We start from the raw sequence: 23,116 nt of genomic DNA, 5'->3' as shown, positions 1-23,116 counted from the left end.
AGTATTCGGCCAAATCTTTCATGAAAGATTTTGGGTTCAGCCAAAAACCTTGCTTGCCAAGGTCACCAAACGAGTGGATATTTTCAGCGGATGTGCCCACCGGAGGTGGGAGATATTGGGCTAATTCGGTCTTTTGGCCCTGCGGAATTAACTGCCAGGCATAGGCACCATCGGTCCAAAAACTCTATCAACAATTCACAGAAAATCACACCTGCCCCTTGGCCACCTTTAGATCTAATGGACCCTAGCACTAAATCCTGTGCCTCTAGCTTCTGCCCCATGTTCCAATGTTTACCTTAATTGTTTATCCTACAAATTTAATTGCAAATTAAGACCTTATGTTACTGCATCTGTGTTTCCTACTAACCCCAACCCTAACCCTAACCCTAACTCCAACCCCAACCCTAACTCCAACCCTAACTCCAACCCCAACTCCAACCCTAACTCCAACCCCAACTCCAACCCCAACTCCAACCCCAACCCCAACTCCAACCCCAACTCCAACCCCAACTCCAACCCTAACTCCAACCCCAACCCTAACCCTAACTCTAACCCCAACTCCAACCCTAACACCAACCCTAACCCCAACCCTAACTCCAGCCCCAACTCCAACTCCAACCCTAACTCCAACCCCAACTCCAACCCCACCCCTAACCCCAACTCCAACCCTAACTCCAACCCCAACTCCAACCCTAACTCTAACCCTAACCCCAACTCCAACCCTAACTCCAACCCTAACCCCAACCCTTTACTCCAACCCCAACTCCAATTCCAACCCTAACTCCAACCCTAACCCCAACCCCGACTCCAACCCCAACTCCAATTCCAACCCTAACTCCAACCCCAACTCCAATTCCAACCCTAACTCCAACCCTAACTCCAACCCTAACTCCAACCCTAACCCCAACCCCAACTCCAACCCTAACCCCAACTCCAACCCTAACCCCAACTCCAACCCTAACTCCAACCATAACCCCAACCCCAACTCCAACCCTAACACCAACCCTAACTCCAACCGTAGCCCCAACCCCAATACTAACTCCAACCCTAATTAAGAGATATAAATCAGAGCTCTGAACAGTTTTGAGAAATCAAATTGAAGTATTGAGTTCTGTTCTAAGCGAGCGATTGGGATAAACAATTCCTTTCTCTTTACAGATTGACAAAATGATCAAACAAAGACACAATTTCTCCTCCGACATCTATTTCAAAGCCATCAAATCACTCACGTTGGGGAAAGTAGTAGGTAAGTCGTTAGTCATCTCCAGTGTCGGCTCATTAGCCGCTCTGATTGGCTCTCCCATTAATATGTTCTGTGTATAGTGATGAGAGAATCTGTCCCAAAAAATCAAAAGCATTGAAGTCAATGGACAAATTTTTTTAAACATGACAATTTTTTACACACTACTTTTTTTCTTACTCCAAATGTATTAAAGGGGTGTTTCACCTTTGGGTTAACTTGTAGTTAGTTTTGCTATAGAATGGGCAATTTTTCCGCCGCGAATTTTCATGGAAGTTTGCAAAACAATTCTCCAATGGTGAAATGTGGAAATTTGCCGCAAATCCATACCTGGCACAAAACAAAAATTCGCTCACTACAGTTGTGTCAAAAAAATTGCAGTTGCCTCAAATAAGTTGCGTCCGAAAAGTCGCAGTTGTGCCAAACAAACCATGGTTTCCTCAACAAAAAGTTGAAGTTGCATCAAACTGCAGTTGCGTCAAAAAAGTCGTATGGTAGGCGCGTTTCGGGAATTTTCACTACTCATCGTTAGTGGGGCGCTCTTGAGCCCATGTAGAAGACATCCCCGAGACAGAGGCCAATGTTGCCCGCGGCTACAGACGGCGCTTTCCTACCGTGACACAAAGATTCACGTCCTTCAGGAATCAGAACGGAGCGCATTGTTTTATTGCGGCGGCTTTGTGAGTGGGGCTTTATCTCCGCCGCGCAGCTTCTCTCTCTGCCCATTATCTGACTTCAAAGCCTTCTCGGATGTTTCTTTTCCCCCTATCTTTGTCTCGTAAATTCAGGCGGAGAATTTCCAGAAGAGCTAATGCTCCGTGTCGGGAATGTCAAGCTTTGTACATGAAGGTTACGGTAACAATGGGACGGCGAGACAATGGCAGCACCGGCTGTAGAGCTGACTCCGACGCACCGATAGCAGATAAACACATAGAAATGGATCAGGGCCACAAAAGCTCATGTCCGATTCAGCCGCGCATCAAAGGCCCCGGGTCACTCAGCTCAGAGGGAGTGATAGGAGGCATTTTTAAAAAGACACAGACGGATTTACAAAAACAATGCAAAGCTACTGTCACACTCCTACCCATATGTATAAATACAAATATACAGAGAAGGAATGTTCTGGGCACACAATAAGCTGTACCCTCATACTGTACTGTCTAAGGGAAACACTATGGCACCTCCTACCCATATGTATAAATACAAATATACAGAGAAGGAATGTTCTGGGCACACAATAAGCTGTACCCTCATACTGTACTGTCTAAGGGAAACACTATGGCACCTCCTACCCATATGTATAAATACAAATATACAGAGAAGGAATGTTCTGGGCACACAATAAGCTGTACCCTCATACTGTACTGTCTAAGGGAAACACTATGGCACCTCCTACCCATATGTATAAATACACATATACAGAGAGGGAATGTTCTGGGCACACAATAAGCTGTACCCCCATACTGTACTGTCTAAGGGAAACACTATGGCACCTCCTACCCATATGTATAAATACAAATATACAGAGAAGGAATGTTCTGGGCACACAATAAGCTGTACCCTCATACTGTACTGTCTAAGGGAAACACTATGGCACCTCCTACCCATATGTATAAATACAAATATACAGAGAAGGAATGTTCTGGGCACACAATAAGCTGTACCCCCATACTGTACTGTCTGAGGGAAACACTATGGCACCCCCTACCCATATGTATAAATACAAATATACAGAGAAGGAATGTTCTGGGCACACAATAAGCTGTACCCCCATACTGTACTGTCTGAGGGAAACACTATGGCACCCCCTACCCATATGTATAAATACAAATATACAGAGAAGGAATGTTCTGGGCACACAATAAGCTGTACCCCCATACTGTACTGTCTAAGGGAAACACTATGGCACCCCCTACCCATATGTATAAATACAAATATACAGAGAAGGAATGTTCTGGGCACACAATAAGCTGTACCCCCATACTGTACTGTCTGAGGGAAACACTATGGCACCCCCTACCCATATGTATAAATACAAATATACAGAGAAGGAATGTTCTGGGCACACAATAAGCTGTACCCCCATACTGTACTGTCTAAGGGAAACACTATGGCACCCCCTACCCATATGTATAAATACAAATATACAGAGAAGGAATGTTCTGGGCACACAATAAGCTGTACCCCCATACTGTACTGTCTAAGGGAAACACTATGGCACTCCCTACCCATATGTATAAATACAAATATACAGAGAAGGAATGTTCTGGGCACACAATAAGCTGTACCTCCATAATGTACTGTCTAAGGGAAACACTATGGCACCCCCTACCCATATGTATAAATACAAATATACAGAGAAGGAATGTTCTGGGCACACAATAAGCTGTACCTCCATACTGTACTGTCTAAGGGAAACACTATGGCACCCCCTACCCATATGTATAAATACAAATATACAGAGAAGGAATGTTCTGGGCACACAATAAGCTGTACCCCCATACTGTACTGTCTAAGGGAAACACTATGGCACCCCCTACCCATATGTAGAAATACAAATATACAGAGAGGGAATGTTCTGGGCACACAATAAGCTGTACCCCCATACTGTACTGTCTAAGGGAAACACTATGGCACCCTCTACCCATATGTATAAATACAAATATACAGAGAAGGAATGTTCTGGGCACACAATAAGCTGTACCCCCATACTGTACTGTCTAAGGGAAACACTATGGCACCCCCTACCCATATGTATAAATACAAATATACAGAGAAGGAATGTTCTGGGCACACAATAAGCTGTACAATAAGCTGTCTAAGGGAAACACTAATATACATTTTTTGTTTTAATTTAAAAAATATATATAAAAAATGAGTTTAGAGGCTGAAATTGAAGCGCTTACATCATTTTAACCCTTAATGATATTATATGCGCAACCTTAAATTAACTCTTTTCTGTTTGATTTTGCAGATAATCCAGGACTTGATTCAGAAGTCGCCAAAGCAAACACCTTTGGGTTCGTGGGGTGTCTCTCCTCTGTGCAGTACAATCACGTGGCCCCTCTGAAAGCCGCACTGCGCCACCCCAGCATCGCGCCCGTAACCGTAACGGGAACGTTGTCTGAGTGCAGCTGTGGCTCCGTCACGGAGAGCGACCTGAGTACAGTCACAACCACTTACTCCTCATCGGGTGAGTAGAGCCTTGTAGATTGTAAGCTCTTTCTTGTAGATTGTAAGCTCTTTCTTGTAGATTGTAAGCTCTTTCTTGTAGATTGTAAGCTCTTTCTTGTAGATTGTAAGCTCTTTCTTGTAGATTGTAAGCTCTTTCTTGTAGATTGTAAAGTCTTTCTTGTAGATTGTAAGCTCTTTCTTGTAGATTGTAAGCTCTTTCTTGTAGATTGTAAAGTCTTTCTTGTAGATTGTAAGCTCTTTCTTGTAGATTGTAAACTCTTTCTTGTAGATTGTAAAGTCTTTCTTGTAGATTGTAAGATCTTTCTTGTAGATTGTAAGATCTTTCTTGTAGATTGTAAAGTCTTTCTTGTAGATTGTAAGATCTTTCTTGTAGATTGTAAGATCTTTCTTGTAGATTGTAAGATCTTTCTTGTAGATTGTAAAGTCTTTCTTGTAGATTGTAAGCTCTTTCTTGTAGATTGTAAGCTCTTTCTTGTAGATTGTAAACTCTTTCTTGTAGATTGTAAGATCTTTCTTGTAGATTGTAAGCTCTTTCTTGTAGATTGTAAGATCTTTCTTGTAGATTGTAAGCTCTTTCTTGTAGATTGTAAGCTCTTTCTTGTAGATTGTAAGCTCTTTCTTGTAGATTGTAAGCTCTTTCTTGTAGATTGTAAGCTCTTTCTTGTAGATTGTAAGCTCTTTCTTGTAGATTGTAAACTCTTTCTTGTAGATTGTAAGATCTTTCTTGTAGATTGTAAGATCTTTCTTGTAGATTGTAAGCTCTTTCTTGTAGATTGTAAACTCTTTCTTGTAGATTGTAAACTCTTTCTTGTAGATTGTAAGATCTTTCTTGTAGATTGTAAGATCTTTCTTGTAGATTGTAAGATCTTTCTTGTAGATTGTAAGATCTTTCTTGTAGATTGTAAGATCTTTCTTGTAGATTGTAAAGTCTTTCTTGTAGATTGTAAGCTCTTTCTTGTAGATTGTAAGCTCTTTCTTGTAGATTGTAAACTCTTTCTTGTAGATTGTAAGCTCTTTCTTGTAGATTGTAAACTCTTTCTTGTAGATTGTAAACTCTTTCTTGTAGATTGTAAACTCTTTCTTGTAGATTGTAAATCTTTCTTGTAGATTGTAAGATCTTTCTTGTAGATTGTAAGATCTTTCTTGTAGATTGTAAGATCTTTCTTGTAGATTGTAAGATCTTTCTTGTAGATTGTAAGATCTTTCTTGTAGATTGTTAAGATCTTTCTTGTAGATTGTAAGCTCTTTCTTGTAGATTGTAAGCTCTTTCTTGTAGATTGTAAACTCTTTCTTGTAGATTGTAAGCTCTTTCTTGTAGATTGTAAGATCTTTCTTGTAGATTGTAAGATCTTTCTTGTAGATTGTAAGATTGTAAACTCTTTCTTGTAGATTGTAAGCTCTTTCTTGTAGATTGTAAGATCTTTCTTGTAGATTGTAAGATCTTTCTTGTAGATTGTAAGATCTTTCTTGTAGATTGTAAGCTCTTTCTTGTAGATTGTAAACTCTTTCTTGTAGATCTCTTTCTTGTAGATTGTAAGATCTTTCTTGTAGATTGTAAGATCTTTCTTGTAGATTGTAAGATCTTTCTTGTAGATTGTAAAGTCTTTCTTGTAGATTGTAAGCTCTTTCTTGTAGGTAGATTGTAAAGTCTCTTTCTTGTAGAGATTGTAAACTCTTTCTATGTAATTGATTGTAAAGTCTTTCTTGTAGATTGTAAGATCTTTCTTGTAGATTGTAAGATCTTTCTTGTAGATTGTAAAGTCTTTCTTGTAGACTGTAAGATCTTTCTTGTAGATTGTAAGATCTTTCTTGTAGATTGTAAGATCTTTCTTGTAGATTGTAAAGTCTTTCTTGTAGATTGTAAGCTCTTTCTTGTAGATTGTAAGCTCTTTCTTGTAGATTGTAAACTCTTTCTTGTAGATTGTAAGCTCTTTCTTGTAGATTGTAAGATCTTTCTTGTAGATTGTAAGCTCTTTCTTGTAGATTGTAAGCTCTTTCTTGTAGATTGTAAGCTCTTTCTTGTAGATTGTAAGATCTTTCTTGTAGATTGTAAGCTCTTTCTTGTAGATTGTAAGCTCTTTCTTGTAGATTGTAAACTCTTTCTTGTAGATTGTAAGATCTTTCTTGTAGATTGTAAGATCTTTCTTGTAGATTGTAAGCTCTTTCTTGTAGATTGTAAACTCTTTCTTGTAGATTGTAAGATCTTTCTTGTAGATTGTAAGCTCTTTCTTGTGGATTGTAAGATCTTTCTTGTAGATTGTAAACTCTTTCTTGTAGATTGTAAGATCTTTCTTGTAGATTGTAAGCTCTTTCTTGTAGATTGTAAGCTCTTTCTTGTAGATTGTAAGCTCTTTCTTGTAGATTGTAAGATCTTTCTTATAGATTGTTAACCCAACAGTCTCCAATAGTGACGAGCAAATCTGTCCCATTCTTACCAATTTTTGGTAAGAAAATTCACAAAACGGTGAAAAATTCACAAAACGCATTTGTCGCGCAATTTTGTTTTTGTCGCCCCCGCGTTTTTTTTTTGTCATCCACGTCTTTTTTTTTGCCTGTGCTTTTTTGCCGCGGCCACGCCCCTTTTTGTGGCCCTGCCCAACAATTCGCCAATGGCAAAATGCGGAAATTTGGTGCAAATCCATGCATATGCTAATTAGGATTCATTTCGGGATTCAGCAGAATCCATCAGGGTGGGTTCGGTGGTGACTTTTCCTCACATGAACTAATGAGTTTAGTCACATTTGAAAATTTAAAAAAACTTAGAAATTCTAGAGTTTTAATAAAGCCACCCCTAAGTATTTGTGAGTTTTTGGATTTTTTGATGCTGGTTTTTTTGCGACAATTTGAAAAAGTTGTGGTATCAGAGCGACAACTCGAAAAATTTGCGTTTTTTGTGACTTCCTCACATGAATTAATGAGTTTAGTCAAGTTTGAAAATTAAAAAAAATGAGAAATTCTAGAGTTTTACTAAATCCATCCCCAAGTATTTGTGAGTTTTTGGATTTTTGATGCTGGTTTTTGTGCGACAGTTTCGGATTGACAACTCAAAAAATTAGCTTTTTTTGTGACTTTTCCTCAAATGTACTAATGAGTTTAGTCGAGTTCTAAATTTTTTAAAAAAATTAGAAATTATAGAGCTTTAGTAAATGTGCCCCTTAGTGTAATACATAGAACATTTGATGCAGCCATTGGCCAAGCTCCTGGTGGTGCCTCTAGCTTTCATTTTTAAACATTTTCTTATCCCCAGTGATTATGGGATGTAGGGTAGAGAATTCTTCTACTGTTACATGTAGGTTCCAGGAAAAAGTCACGTCTTTACGACTTTTCTCGCAGCGACTTTTCCTCGTGGCTTTTTTTTAGTAGTAGAAAATGAATTTAGTAGAATTTGAAAATTAAAAAACGAGAAATTATGGAGTTTTAGTAAATCCACCCCCAAGTATTTGTGAATATTTGGATTTTTGATGCTGGTTTTTGTGTGGCAAAAATTGAAAAAGTTGTGGTTTCGGATCGACATAAAAACTCACCCATGTTCTTTTTATTCCTATGGGATTTGTAGAAGTGTATTTATCAAATAGTGAGTTCTAACTTTCATCCATTGATAAATACTTTCCTAAAAAGGACTAAATAGAACATGGGTGAGTTTTAATGTATTAAACTCTCAACTCACATTTTGATAAATCTGCCCCATAGTGTAATAAATAGACCATGTTACGCAGCCATTGGTCAAGCTCCTGATGGTGCCTATAGCTTTAAGTTTTAAACATTTTCTTATCCCCAGTGATTATGGGATGTAGGGTAGAGAATTCTCGTTCCGTTACACGTAGGTTCCAGGATTGATCCTTTGGTCTTTGGTTTATTGGTTTCCGCGGATGAAATAATGATTGTGAGACGTAAATGGAAGATTTGCGATGATTAATGGCCGGGGATTTTTTGGAAGTCGCCAAATTGTATTAGAATATATGTAAATGAGCTCTCCCTAAGTGCTTTGTTTTAATTGCAGCCCGTAACTGTTAATGCGTTTAGTAATGGCGAGTATTCACAAACGCTCATCGGCTTTTATAGACACATTTCCAAAACCAAACATAATAAATCCACATCTTCTCATTGTGCAATCAAACAATGAACAGTGTTGGTAATGGCCAGTTACTAGGGTTTAATGAAGGAATCGAATACACAGAGAAGTGCCTTGTGGGTAAGGAGGAGGAAGGAGAGGTTGGGCCTAGAAATCCAGCTGTCGGGCAGACTATAGAGATTCCTCGTTGAAAAGCTCAAATGCTTAATTACCCGTAAATATTCTCTACTTCTGTAATCACAGTGACAGGTATAAATCTTGCATGTGGGGAACATACTGGGATGGAAAACCCTATAGAAAGATGTGAGAAGATCATCTCCTTACCTTGGGTCAACCTTGAATTAACCCTGCAGATCAAGGGGCCCATTTACTAAGCAATTTGGACAAAAAGTCGATTTTATTTGACTTCGAGATATTTTCGAGATTTACGAATGGGTTTGCGCCAGTACTCGATTTTTCTGATATTGTTTTTCCAAAAATTTTCGGAAATTTCCCACCGAAAATTTTGAATTGTTTAAAAATAACTTGTATAATTTGAGATTTATTAACACTTAAGGTGCCCATAGACGGGCTTATTCTAGCTGCCGATATCGGTCCCATAGACAGATTCGGCAGCTTATCGGCACTACCGATGGGCCTGCCTGACCAACATCTGGGCTGAAATCAGGAAGATCTCGATTGGGCAGGTTTGAAATTTAGTCGGAACGGAGGCCGCAACGGCTTGTTGATGAGGTCCCAGAACTGACGGATGCCTATACCCGTCGTTGTAATTTGATAATTTGGGCCAAGGGCCAAACGACCCAATTAGCCCAATATCACCCACCCGTAGGTGGGGATATCGGGAGAAGATCGATTGGTGACCTCGCCAACTGGGCAGATCTTAGCGTGTATGGCCACTTTTGGTTTCGGAAGATTTGATCTGTTGAGTAACATTGAGTCCTATGGAAATCTTCAAATACTAGAAATGTTCGAGTTTAACCCAAAAATGGTTAAAGAAGTGAGTACTCATTGTCAGCCTGTTCTTTTGCTATACACTTTCAAGGGGAAGTTAATCCCCTCATTGTTTTCTATTTCACACAGTTTCAAGGGGAAGTTAATCCCATCATTGTTTTCTATTTCACACAGTTTCAAGGGGAAGTTAGTCCCATCATTGTTTTCTATTTCACACACTTTCAAGGGGAAGTTAATCCCCTCATTGTTTTCTATTTCACACAGTTTCAAGGGGAAGTTAATCCCATCATTGTTTTCTATTTCACACACTTTCAAGGGGAAGTTAATCCCCTCATTGTTTTCTATTTCACACAGTTTCAAGGGGAAGTTAATCCCCTCATTGTTTTCTATTTCACACAGTTTCAAGGGGAAGTTAGTCCCATCATTGTTTTCTATTTCACACACTTTCAAGGGGAAGTTAATCCCCTCATTGTTTTCTATTTCACACAGTTTCAAGGGGAAGTTAATCCCATCATTGTTTTCTATTTCACACACTTTCAAGGGGAAGTTAATCCCCTCATTGTTTTCTATTTCACACAGTTTCAAGGGGAAGTTAATCCCATCATTGTTTTCTATGCCACCCAATTTAAAGTGAAATTTAAACACTATTATTGTTTTCCATGAATGAGCCCCAATGCTCCTAAAATGGCCGCCGGAGCACTTCCTGTTTGGGGAAAAATTAAGAGGATTGGTGGAAATGAATGGCCATTTCATTTTCATGAATTGTTTGAAAAGATTGTGATTATCGGACAATGAACTCAATATTTTAGTTTCACCCCACCAACATTATCATGACATTTAATAAATGCAAAAAAAAAAATACCAACTTGAGTTTCGAAATTCGAAAAAATGTCAAAAAAAAGCTGCGGCTTAACTGACTCCCATTGACTTCTATAGAAACTCGCAAGCTTTTACATGGCGAATGTTTACATTCGAGTTTTCGGGTTTTTTGCAGTTAATAAATATCAGACATTTCAGTTTTAAAACCAACTTGAATTCACCCGTTAATAACTCACCCCCAATGCGGCAGACACTCCCTCAGCGCATATTTGATCCATGAATATGAATATATTTTCACAGCTCCGCTTTCCTTTAGAGTGTTGTGTAGGCGGCGGATAAGGGATTGCAGGAACACTTCATGTTACTAAATCATGTCTTGCATATTTATGAAACCATTGCATGTTAATAGCACAAGGAATTCCTAGAATCACAAACAGAATTACCACAAATTATTAATTCATTCCACTGTATTCATTACTTAGATGTTCAATGCTGCTCAATCAGCAGCCACACAAATATATATGTAATAATAAAACAGTACCTGTACTTGATCCCAACTAAGATATAATTACCCCTTATTGGGGGCAGAACAGCCCTATTGGGTTTATTTAATGGTAAAATGATTCCCTTTTCTCTGTAATAATAAAACAGTACCTGTACTTGATCCCAACTAAGATATAATTACCCCTTATTGGGGGCAGAACAGCCCTATTGGGTTTATTTAATGGTAAAATGATTCCCTTTTCTCTGTAATAATAAAACAGTACCTGTACTTGATCCCAACTAAGATATAATTACCCCTTATTGGGGCAGAACAGCCCTATTGGGTTTATTTCATGGTTAAATGATCCCCTTTTCTCTGTAATAATAAAACAGTACCTGTACTTGATCCCAACTAAGATATAATTACCCCTTATTGGGGCAGAACAGCCCTATTGGGTTTATTTCATGGTTAAATGATTCCCTTTTCTCTGTAATAATAAACAGTACCTGTACTTGATCCCAACTAAGATATAATTACCCCTTATTGGGGCAGAACAGCCCTATTGGGTTTATTTCATGGTTAAATGATTCCCTTTTCTCTGTAATAATAAAACAGTACCTGTACTTGATCCCAACTAAGATATAATTACCCCTTATTGGGGCAGAACAGCCCTATTGGGTTTATTTCATGGTTAAATGATTCCCTTTTCTCTGTAATAATAAAACAGTACCTGTACTTGATCCCAACTAAGATATAATTACCCCTTATTGGGGCAGAACAGCCCTATTGGGTTTATTTAATGGTTAAATGATTCCCTTTTCTCTGTAATAATAAAACAGTACCTGTACTTGATCCCAACTAAGATATAATTACCTTATTGGGGGCAGAACAGCCCTATTGGGTTTATTCATGGTTAAATGATTCCTTTTCTCTGTAATAATAAAACAGTACCTGTACTTGATCCAACTAAGATATAATTACCCCTTATGGGCAGAACAGCCCTATTGGGTTTATTTCATGGTTAAATGATTCCTTTTCTCTGTAATAATAAAACAGTACCTGTACTTGATCCCAACTAAGATATAATTACCCCTTATTGGGCAGAACAGCCCTATTGGGTTTATTTCATGGTTAAATGATTCCCTTTTCTCTGTAATAATAAAACAGTACCTGTACTTGATCCAACTAAGATATAATTACCCCTTATTGGGGCAGAACAGCCCTATTGGGTTATTTAATGGTTAAATGATTCCTTTTCTCTGTAATAATAAAACAGTACCTGTACTTGATCCCACTAAGATATAATTACCCTTATTGGGGCAGAACAGCCCTATTGGGTTTATTTCATGGTTAAATGATTCCCTTTTCTCTGTAATAATAAAACAGTACCTGTACTTGATCCCAACTAAGATATAATTACCCCTTATTGGGGCAGAACAGCCCTATTGGGTTTATTTCATGGTTAAATGATTCCCTTTTCTCTGTAATAATAAAACAGTACCTGTACTTGATCCCAACTAAGATATAATTACCCCTTATTGGGGGCAGAACAGCCCTATTGGGTTTATTTAATGGTTAAATGATTCCCTTTTCTCTGTAATAATAAAACAGTACCTGTACTTGATCCCAACTAAGATATAATTACCCCTTATTGGGGCAGAACAGCCCTATTGGGTTTATTTCATGGTTAAATGATTCCCTTTTCTCTGTAATAATAAAACAGTACCTGTACTTGATCCCAACTAAGATATAATTACCCCTTATTGGGGCAGAACAGCCCTATTGGGTTTATTTCATGGTTAAATGATTCCCTTTTCTCTGTAATAATAAAACAGTACCTGTACTTGATCCCAACTAAGATATAATTACCCCTTATTGGGGCAGAACAGCCCTATTGGGTTTATTTCATGGTTAAATGATTCCCTTTTCTCTGTAATAATAAAACAGTACCTGTACTTGATCCCAACTAAGATATAATTACCCCTTATTGGGGGCAGAACAGCCCTATTGGGTTTATTTAATGGTTAAATGATTCCCTTTTCTCTGTAATAATAAAACAGTACCTGTACTTGATCCCAACTAAGATATAATTACCCCTTATTGGGGCAGAACAGCCCTATTGGGTTTATTTCATGGTTAAATGATACTCTTTATACAGGAATCTGGAAGCTGCCGGGTTGAAATCGACCATTTAGCACGGCCCATAAATCAAGGTTGCACAGAATCATCGGGTTTTGTTTTATACTTTGGCATTTAGGATCGATGGTTACAATATTCTGAGATCTGATGAAATCTCTCATGGTTTTGAAGGCAACACCCAATGTGTATTGTGAAGCCCTACAGACGGAATCAATATTTCTATGATTTACTCCTCCCCCCCAGTCCCTAGGGGCGGCCAGGGCTTAGATACTGGCTATTACACGGCACAAAATCCACTTCTGTATCATTTAGAGATGGGCTCAAGGTTCAATGGAAACCCAGTCTGGACTTGGTCAGATCTTCTGTGATTGGTTGAAGATAGGAAACCAGTAAGGTTTCCCCATTGGTTTGACTTGAGGGTAGAAACATGCACGATTGGCATTTAAAGAGTTAAAGACAGAAACAGAACAAGGACATGGGCTTGTTTTTGGCAAGGAGATAACCAAATAAACCAAAGAACTCTTTGGGGCACATTTACTAACCCACGAACGGGCCGAATGCGTTTTTTCGTAATGATCGGTAATTTTGCAATTTTTTTCGGCGTCTTTACGATTTTTGCGTAAAAACGCGAGTTTTTCGGCGTCTTTACGATTTTTGCGTAAAAACGTGAGTTTTTCGGCGTCTTTACGATTTTTGCGTAAAAACGCGAGTTTTCCGTAGCCATTACGAAAGTTGCGCAAAGTCGCGATTTTTTCGTAGCGTTAAAACTTGCGCGAAACGTCGCGCCTTTTAAGTTTTAACGCTACGAAAAAGGCGCGACTTTGCGCGCAAGTGTTAACGCTACGAAAAAATCGCGACTTTGCGCAACTTTCGTAAAGACGCCGAAAAACTTGCGTTTTTACGCAAAAATCGTAAAGACGCCGAAAAACTTTAATTTTTACGCAAAAATCGTAAAGACGCTGAAAAAAATCGCAAAAAATACGAAAAAGTCGCAAAATGTTCGTTTCCAATCGGAATTTTTCCAATTCGGATTCGAAATCGTGTCTTAGTAAATCAGCCCCTTAGTATGATAGAGAGAGTAATAGTCTTAGACAATTTGCAATTGGTCTTCATTTTTTATTATCTGTAGTTTTTTTATTATTTCAATAATTGTTCAGCAGCTCTGTAGTTTGGAGATATAACGGCTATCTGGTTGCTAGGGTCCAAATTACCTTAGCAACCAGGGGAGTGATTTGAAGGAGAGACTGGGATATGAATAGGAGATATGAAAAGTAACAATAACAATAAAACCACACCCCCAAACAATGTAGGTCTGTATAAAAATATATTTATATATGTAAAACCCTGCTTCATCTAAATAAACCATTTTCATAAAAATATACTTTATTAGAAGTTTGTGTTATTGGGTAATCCTAAATAGGAAACTGCCATTTTAAGTACTAAGCCCCGCCCCCTGGGCTCATAGGATTCACAGTGCAAACAAACAAGCCAAGGCACACATACATGCTAGGCCCCATCAGCCAATGAATGGGCAGAGTTCTGCCTTTTGCTCCCACACTACTTCCTGTTACAGTTAGAGCTGCATCACTTCCTGTCAGCTGATCTCTGAGGGAGCACACAGCCCATCACAAAATGGCGGCTCAAGGGAAAGGGTGTAAAAGGGCAATATTTACTGATATATATATTCCAGTTTGGGGAGATTCTTTAATAGGTCCCTTAACATAATATGAACTGGGGGTATAGTTTCCCTTTAACATGAATAGATTACATTGAGCTGCAGACAGAGAATGGGAAAATAAGACTCTATGAGGGTTACGTGATAAAAGACACTTAGGGGCAAATTTATTAAGACACGAACGATCTGAGCGCATTTTCGCCGTATTTTTTGACGCTTGCGCGAAAAAATCGGAAAAGGTTTTCCCGCTGTTTACAAAGGTCCGGTACGTAAATTTCCTGACTTTCGGATCGCCAATACGATATTATCGTGACTAATACGATTTTTTTCGTACGCATTTTCGTGATATTTGCGATCTTCGGAAATTATCGTATCCAATCCGAATTTTTCCCATTCGGGATTCAAGCTCTTGTTTTAATGAATCAGCCCCTAAGTTTCCCCAGGAGCAGTAACCCATAGCAACCAATAGCAAGGAACATTTACTGGTCACCTGTTTTAAAGCATACATCTGATTGGTTGCTATGGGTTACTGCTCCTGGGCAAACTAGTGCCTTTTATTACATAACCCTGTGTATCTTTCCTTTGCTTCATTCATTTCCAAGTCCACAAAGAATTTTTGGATTGAACGATGAAACAGAAAGGCGTATGGGCGGAGCCACAGTATCCGGAATTGTCCATCACATGTTAAAATAATCCCAAGCCCGTTGTTAACTGTCATTTTCCGACTTTCTGACTTGGTCTTTAGAAGGAGCAATTTGGTCGGAAAGCCTGTAACTGCCATTCCCCCCCCCCTGTTTCTGCCCCATTATAAAGCCATAATTCCCCTTTACAGGGGCTTTTAATGTCCAGTAGATGCGCCGGGTCACTAATGGGTTAACCGGTTATTTTCTTGTTCTTCATTCCGTGCCCTCGGTCACTTCTTTGTATAATTAATCACCATTCAATATTCACGTCGCTGTATTTATTAACGCTGATACGTTATTATATTCAATTATGTTAATGTATCGATTAAATCATTTGTTTATAAACGTATATTATTATTGAACGTTAGTTAAATACGATTAATATTGAGTTGATTCTTAATGAACGAGCGCTCGGCTGGCTCTGCCTTACAGGAGATTTCTATCTCTCCCACTAAAGGGCACATTTACTAAAATGCGTTTTTTTTTTTCTGGGCTTGAAACGCGATGTGGTTTAATTTCGACGATAATTTCTGTAGTTCTAAAATGTCCCAACAATGCTTTTATCATTCGTACGAAAATACGAGTTTCAAAAGTCACAAAATTTTCGTAAACACCACGGAAACGGTTCTGGCTTTGGAAGCCTTCAATAGGACTCAATGGGCACTCGACAGATCCAACCTGGCAAAAAAATCCCGATGAAAGTGTAACCAAAGCGATAACGAATTACGAAATGTTTGTATTCTTTGCTCAAAAATTTTCCCAATTTTTTTTGTGGAAATTTACCAAAAACCATGAAAAACTCACAGAATTTTAACAAACTTTTTCACATACATTCCGAAATGTTCTATAATTATAATTCAAATAAATATGAATTTATTTGAAAATTGTTTAGTAAATGGGCCCCTAAGGGAGTCTTAATTCTGCCAGAGAACGTTTCTATATATTTATCCCCCTTTTCTGTGAAGAAGTCGTTTTTCATTTTCCTTTATCCTTTAGCCCAAGGCATCATTTTGTTTGACATCTCTCCTGAACTCTGCTAATTTATTTGTTATATTAGAATGTGTCTATCATGTCCCCTCTGGTACAATTTCAAAGTAACCACGATAATTTCTGTAGTTCTAAAATGTCCCGACAATGCTTTTATCATTCGTACGAAAATACGAGTTTCAAAAGTCACAACATTTTCGTAAACACCACGGAAATGGTTCTGGCTTTGGAAGCCTTCCATAGGACTCAATGGGGACTCGACAGATCCAACCTGGCAAAAAAGTCCAGATGAAAGTGTAACCAAAGCGATAACGAATTACGAAATGTTTGTATTCTTTGCTCAAAAATTTTCCCAATTTTTTTTGTGGAAATTTACCAAAAACCATGAAAAACTCACAGAATTTTAACAAACTTTTTCGCATACATTCCGAAATGTTCTATAATTTAGAAAAAAATATGAATTTATTTGAAAATTGTTTAGTAAATGGGCCTCTAAGGGAGTCTCAGCCAATTCTGCCAGAGAACGTTTCAATATATTTATCCCCCTTTTCTGTGAAGAAGTCTTTTTTCGTTTTCTTTATCCTTTAGCCCAAGGCATCATTTTGCTTGACATCTCTCCTGAACTCTGCTAATTTATTTGTTATATTGGAATGTGTCTATCATGTCCCCTCTGCCTTCCCTCTTCTAAGTTTAGAGCTTAATACATTATGGGGCACATTTACTACAAAAAACACATGAAATTGTGACCAAAATTTTTGCATACATTCTGAAATGTTCTATAGTTCTATAGTTTAGTAAATGGGCCCCAAAAACTCACCCTAGTTTTATTCATTCCTATGGGATTTTTAGAAATGTATTTATAAAATGGTGAGTTTGATAAATATTGATAAATTCCCTTTTTATGTATTAAGCTCTAAACTCACATTTTGATAAATCTGTTCCCAAAATTTTCATGGTTTTCTAGTTTTTTTTTTTTTTTTTAAAACCATGACTAAACTCACTTCCACGAAAACTTTTTTGAATAGTCACAAAGCCGGTGTCAAAAAAAACCCCCAAAAGAAAGATCTTTTCAATGTAAAGGGCCTTTGACTTCTACATGATCTCGACAGGTTTTAGATGGCTTAATTTTGCTTTTGGATTTGTGGTTTTGCCGCATAATAAACCGTGACAAAATCACTTTTTTATCCGGCATATTTTGGCATTAAAAACCTGAACCAAAAAAATTGAGCGTTAGTAAATGCCCCCCTAAATGTAAAGATTGAAATTTTTGGATACTGTACTATTGTTTAGACCATGACTCGTCTTAGTTGGCTGTATGTAGGACACCCAAATGCCTTGGACCTCCCAGCACCTTTTTGCCACTGATCAACCATCCAATCTGTGCCCCTGAACACAAGCAGCTCTTCCTGTAGAGTAAGACTTAACCCTCTAAGCTCCACCCCAGAGTTTTGCCTCTTGACTTTGCCCTATGTTAATAAATGAGTTCTTAATAGTGACCTATGAAGTCCCATTACTTTGTATCTCCCACCACATTACTCCAGTTATAACTGATTTTTCTTTCTTCCAATGTTATTATTAAAATTGTAGACGTTCTTTGCCCCAGGGGGGTAACTACAGAGGAAGCAGACCCTGCAGTTGCATGGGGCCCAGGAGTGTAGGGGGCCCAGTGAAGCCATAATTAATGAGCAATTTCAATATATCTTGTAGACCAATGTTTTGGTGCCCTAAACTGAATTTGCTGTGGGGCCCAGTAACATCTAGTGACCCCTTTGTGGTGCCCTCTATGTATTATTTTACATTTTGTCATGAGGGGTATAAAATACTAAACCAATACACTAAAGTCAATACACATTCTAATTTTTCACATTTTTACTATTTCCAGGTCCCTTTGGAAAGGATGATGATCGGGAACCCATAACTAATGCTGTAAGAAGTGATTCTGCGGTCATTGGAGGTATTTCATTGAGACTGGTTTCCTGTACAATTATCATTTGTTGCAGCCTCATGCATTATTCATCATTTTTTATTGGCCCCACCCATTGGCCCCACCCATGATCATCCTCTATGTATGTCACTAGTGAATTTTTTGGCAAGTCTGGATTCGCGGACACGGGAAAATTCACAGTGACAAAAAAATGCTGCGCGGCAAAAAAAAATTGGTTTGCGCTGAATTTTTTTGACACGCACAACACTTTTCTGGCGCGAACAGAAATTTTTTTTGGAGCGCACAACAAATTCCATTTTTCGAAAAATTTAGCTGTTCTTTACAAAGTTTGGTGAAATTGTCAGCGAAACGGGACAGTAGAGATGAGCGAATCTGTCCTTTTCCACTTCACCAAGAAATTTACAAAGATTTACAAAGATTTGTGTCCCAAAAAAATTGTTGCGTGCACAATTTTTTGGATGCGCGTCATTTTTTTTTCGCAACAATTTTTTATGAGGTGAGCAACAATTTTTTGGCACACTGCAAATTTTTGTGCCTGTTTTGAGAGAAACTCCGCCAAAGGTGAAATTCGCCACAAATCCATGCCTGGCGAAAAATTTCTCCCATCACTAGTCACATGGTATAAATGAATCAGAGAAAACCACATAATATAACTGTGTTACTAAGGGGCAGATTCACTAATGTACGAATCCGAATCACGAAATCCGATCATTTCTGATGACTGCAAAAAATTATTTTCGTTTGAATACAAAAATTTCGTACTTACCATCTGAAAGTTCCCGAAATTTTCATATTGAAACGATCGTTTGCGAATGGAGATCCGATAGTCACAAAATTTTCGTATCCCAACAATTGTAAAGGGCAAAAACCCTTTCTGACTTTGACACTTCAATGCATGATGTGGGAAGCTTTCCCAAAGGACTTTGAATGAATTCCGAAACTTTCATACTCGTTGCGACAAATACGATTTTGTTGCATAAATTTTGTCGCAAAGTACGAAAAAGTTGCGCAAATTAACAAAAAAATTGCAGAATATACGCAGAGCATGAAAACTTTCTGAAGTAATCGTACTTTGATTAATGTGCCCCAATGTGTTACTAAGAGGCAAATTTATTATTTGTTGAGTTTAGGGATGCACCGAATCTACTATTTTAGGATCCGGCCGAACCCCGAATCCTTCACAAAAGATTCTGACGAATACTAAACCAAATCCTAATTTCCAAAATAGGAAAAGGAAGGGGTAACGAGAACCCTGGATTTGGTGCATCCCTAATTGCAATTTTGCTGCACATCAGGACAAAATATTGATCACTAGTGATGAGCAAATCTGTTCCGGCAAGAAAATTAGCAAAACGGTGAAAAATCTGCGAAAACGCATTTGTCGCACAACTTTTTTGTCGCCCATATCTTTTTTTTATGTGACCGTGCCCATTTTGTCGCAACCGTGCCTATTTTGACCGCAACTTTTTTTTTTTGACACACCGAAAATTCACAAAACAATTCGCCTGTAGCGAAGTGCAAAAATTTGCTCATCACTATTGATCACTATTGAAATCGAAATGGCTTCTCAATCGGGGAACACAAAATACATAAATCTGCCTCTTGGTTTCCGGAATACGTTCACGTTACTCGTTTTCTTCAATTAAAATCCGTTGTTTGTTTTTGTTTTTTATTCTCGTAGGAGTCATCGCCGTGACGGTATTCATCATTTTCTGCATTGTGGCCATAATGACCAAGATTCTATACCAACACAAAGAAACGCACAGGAAAAATCAGAAAAAGGAGAAAGAATATCCGAGCAGCATGGAGAACTCCTTCCGCAATGAGATGGACTTGCAGAACGCAGTGAGCGAGTGTAAAAAGGAATATTTTATCTGATAGACTTTATTTTTAATTCTCTGCTCTTTTTAGCTAAATCCTTACAGTGTTTTTTTCCTTTGGAAAGAAATGACCCAGCTCGAGAGTATGTGGCAATCTCCTCACAGTGCCTCCTTCTTGTCATAAGCTTCACGGCTCCCTCTGTGGCGCAGCGGCTACTGACCACGGCCCCCGGCACGCATGCTTTCTGTTTGTATTATTCCATTTCCAGGAGTTTCCAAGCATCGTTTGTGCTCACCTTGTAGCCATTAACTCTTATTTCACACTAGAAAAGTCAAGTCCGCTCGGTCATTCCGCACTAAATACATTTGTACCATTAGACAAAGAGTCGCTGAAGAATTCGGTGCCTAGAAAACATGAATTGCAATGTAACTTTGTGGCAACGAGTGTGAGCTTTTAGGCCAAAAGAAATCTGGGAAATGTTCATGGATTTAAAGCCATTTAGCTCCCATGATTCCTGTACATTGTAGGATCTGTTATGTGGAACACTGGGAAATGATAAAGGTCTACTAAAATATAGTTTGTAATATTTTAGAAGCAACTTACTTCAATGGTCTTGTTGTTAAAGGGCAACTATCACCTAAAAATTGCTAATAGAGTCAGAACGGGTGGTGTTTGGGACCCCCTACCCCCAAGCTCCGTCGTTGGATGGGCTATAGAAATCCACGGCGGAGGCTGGGGGTATTTTTATTTTGAATGAAATAAAAAAAGAAAACATAGGCACCCGAAGGTGCCTTGGGTGCCTTATTATAAATACGCCCATGGCTACAGTGCTAAGCTGCCTGCGTCGGGAGGGAGCTCCCATTTTGGGCAGCCATATTGAGTTTCAGAACTAGATCATAGTGATGAGTGATTCATCCTAATTCACTTTGCAGAAAAAGTGGTAGAAAAAATTTGGCAAATGTTGGTACCATGTGAGTCTTTTGACGTGCACGACTGTTTTGACGCTAATACGCCTTTTTGTATGCGACCGTGCCCTTTTTTGGCACGACTGTGCCTCTGTTTGATGCACTCTCACCTTTTTTTTGACGCAGCCGGCAAAATTTTGCTGACGTTTCACAAAACAATTCACCCATGGTGAAATTCAGAATTTTTCTGGGAATCCCTGCTTGGCAAAACAATTCGCTCATCACTACTCGCTCATTATGTGCCTGTAGGCGGGTTAATCACATCCACTGCCACTACATTATACTCATGCACATAATGAACGAGTGGGGAGTCTTGCTCATTAGGCACATGTCCGCTAAATAACATGGCAACCTGCACTGGTAGCTCCCTCCCATTGCTGCCGTCCTACGGTGTTGGGGACTGGCTTTTATGAAAAACACTATTGTTACCCCCAACTGGAGTGTGGGCTCTATTAGGACTCTGGCACACGGGGAGATTAGTCGCCCGCGACAAAACTCCCTGTTCGCGGGCGACTAATCTCCCCGAGTTGCCATCAGTTGCCATCCCACCGGCGAAAATGTAAGTCGCCGGTGGGATGGCACACGCAGCGGCGCGATTTCGGCAAATCGCCGAAAGTGCCTCGCGAGGCAACTTCAGCAATTTGCCGAAATCGCCTGTGCAACGTGTGCCATCCCACCGGCGACTTACATTTTTGCCGGTGGGATGGCAATTCGGGGAGATTAGTCGCCCGTGACCAGGGAGATTTGTCGCGGGCGACTAATCTCCCCGTGTGCCAGAGCCCTTAGACTGCACCTGTGGTGGGGGAAGCAGTTATAGGGTGATAAGTGCACTTGATTCATGTTGGGTTAGTTACATTTACAAGGTACCACTTTATTATTATTATTACAGAGAAACAATGAACGATGGGTTGGGATAATGGACTCCCAGATAACAGATCCTACACCTAGGGGCACATTTACTAATCCATGAACGTCCAAAAAGCGCCCGAATGCGTTTTTTCGTAATGATCGGTATTTTGCGACTTTTTCGAGCGCTCAATACGAAAAAGTCGCGACAATTTGCGAAAGTCGTAATGGCTATGAAAAAGTCGCTACAATTCCCGAAAGTCATAATGGCTATGAAAAAGTTGCGACAATTCACGAAATTTGTAATGGCTATGAAAAAGTCGCAACAATTCGCGCAAGTCGTAAAGGCTACGAAAAAGTTGCAAAAAATACAAAAAAGTCGCAAAATGTTCATTTTCCAATCCGAATTTTTCCCATTCAGATTCGTGGATTAGTAAATCAGCCCCCTGGAATATAAATCAGGGGTAAGCACTGAGGGCTAAAATTATAACGTTATATGTATAATGGGATTCCAACTTTATTGAAGTTCTTACTATAGAAGCATCCAGAATTCTGCCACAATTTGCCACTTTCTGCACCAAATCCACTCTTGGGATTCACCTCATTGGCATCTGGAAGCAACAACTGTAACAAATGATGATGAAGTGCCCATTATTTTGGGATTCTTTTGTGCCGCCATGTGTTATAACATGTGGAATAGCCATGAATACGACTGCAGTCGGCAGTACCCCCCCCCCCAAAAAACGACTCCCTGAAATATTGTAAATATATGTACAACGGTATGCCTTTTTACTAGATCTTTGATTGTTTTGAGGGATGCTATGAATATTTTTGGTGTGTTTCACCATTTCTCTGTGCCTATTGCAATCGCTCAGTGCACTCTCGACCAGAGATGAGCGACATTTTTATTTCAAAGCAAATGAATCAGTCGAAATTAATCCAAAACTAGTGATGAGCGAATGTTTTTGGAGATTCCGCATTTTGCCATTGGCGAATTTCTCGGCGAAACTGCCGAAAAAAAAGAAAAAAGTTCCATTCATGTAAAAAAAAAAGTCCGGGCTGCATCAATTAAGTTGGTCAGGCAAAAAGAGTCACATAAAACATTAGCCGCGTTTCACAAATAATTCGAAATGTTTTCAGGAATTTAGCGAATTTTTCGGCGAAGCAAAAACTGGACAGATTCGCTCATCACTATCCACCACCTCTTGATTTGATATGCAAAAAAACTGTAGGTTTAATAAAACAAATTCTTAATTCTGACCAAAGAGGTCGGAAATGATCTGACAAAGATTTG

At 38.9% G+C, this 23,116-nt stretch overlaps 1 protein-coding gene across 1 annotated transcript in view; it reads left to right on the top strand.

The window, feature by feature from the left end:
• The window catches only part of cntnap5 (contactin associated protein family member 5), a 294,459-nt gene extending 273,030 nt beyond the window's left edge, over nucleotides 1-21,429 (top strand). Inside the window, exons 21-24 of the mRNA XM_031893445.1 lie at nucleotides 1,159-1,246; nucleotides 4,215-4,433; nucleotides 18,128-18,199; nucleotides 19,872-21,429. Coding sequence (XP_031749305.1) covers nucleotides 1,159-1,246; nucleotides 4,215-4,433; nucleotides 18,128-18,199; nucleotides 19,872-20,068 — 576 coding nt within the window. The 3' untranslated portion in view covers nucleotides 20,069-21,429. The remainder of the gene's footprint in view (nucleotides 1-1,158; nucleotides 1,247-4,214; nucleotides 4,434-18,127; nucleotides 18,200-19,871) is intronic.
• Nucleotides 21,430-23,116: the final 1,687 nt, after the last annotated feature.

The sequence above is a fragment of the Xenopus tropicalis genome, chromosome 9 (genome assembly GCF_000004195.4).
Source record: "Xenopus tropicalis strain Nigerian chromosome 9, UCB_Xtro_10.0, whole genome shotgun sequence".
Classification (NCBI taxonomy): domain Eukaryota; kingdom Metazoa; phylum Chordata; class Amphibia; order Anura; family Pipidae; genus Xenopus; species Xenopus tropicalis.
Note: the sequence above shows the minus strand (reverse complement) of the source record. Positions and strands in the feature narration are given on the sequence as shown.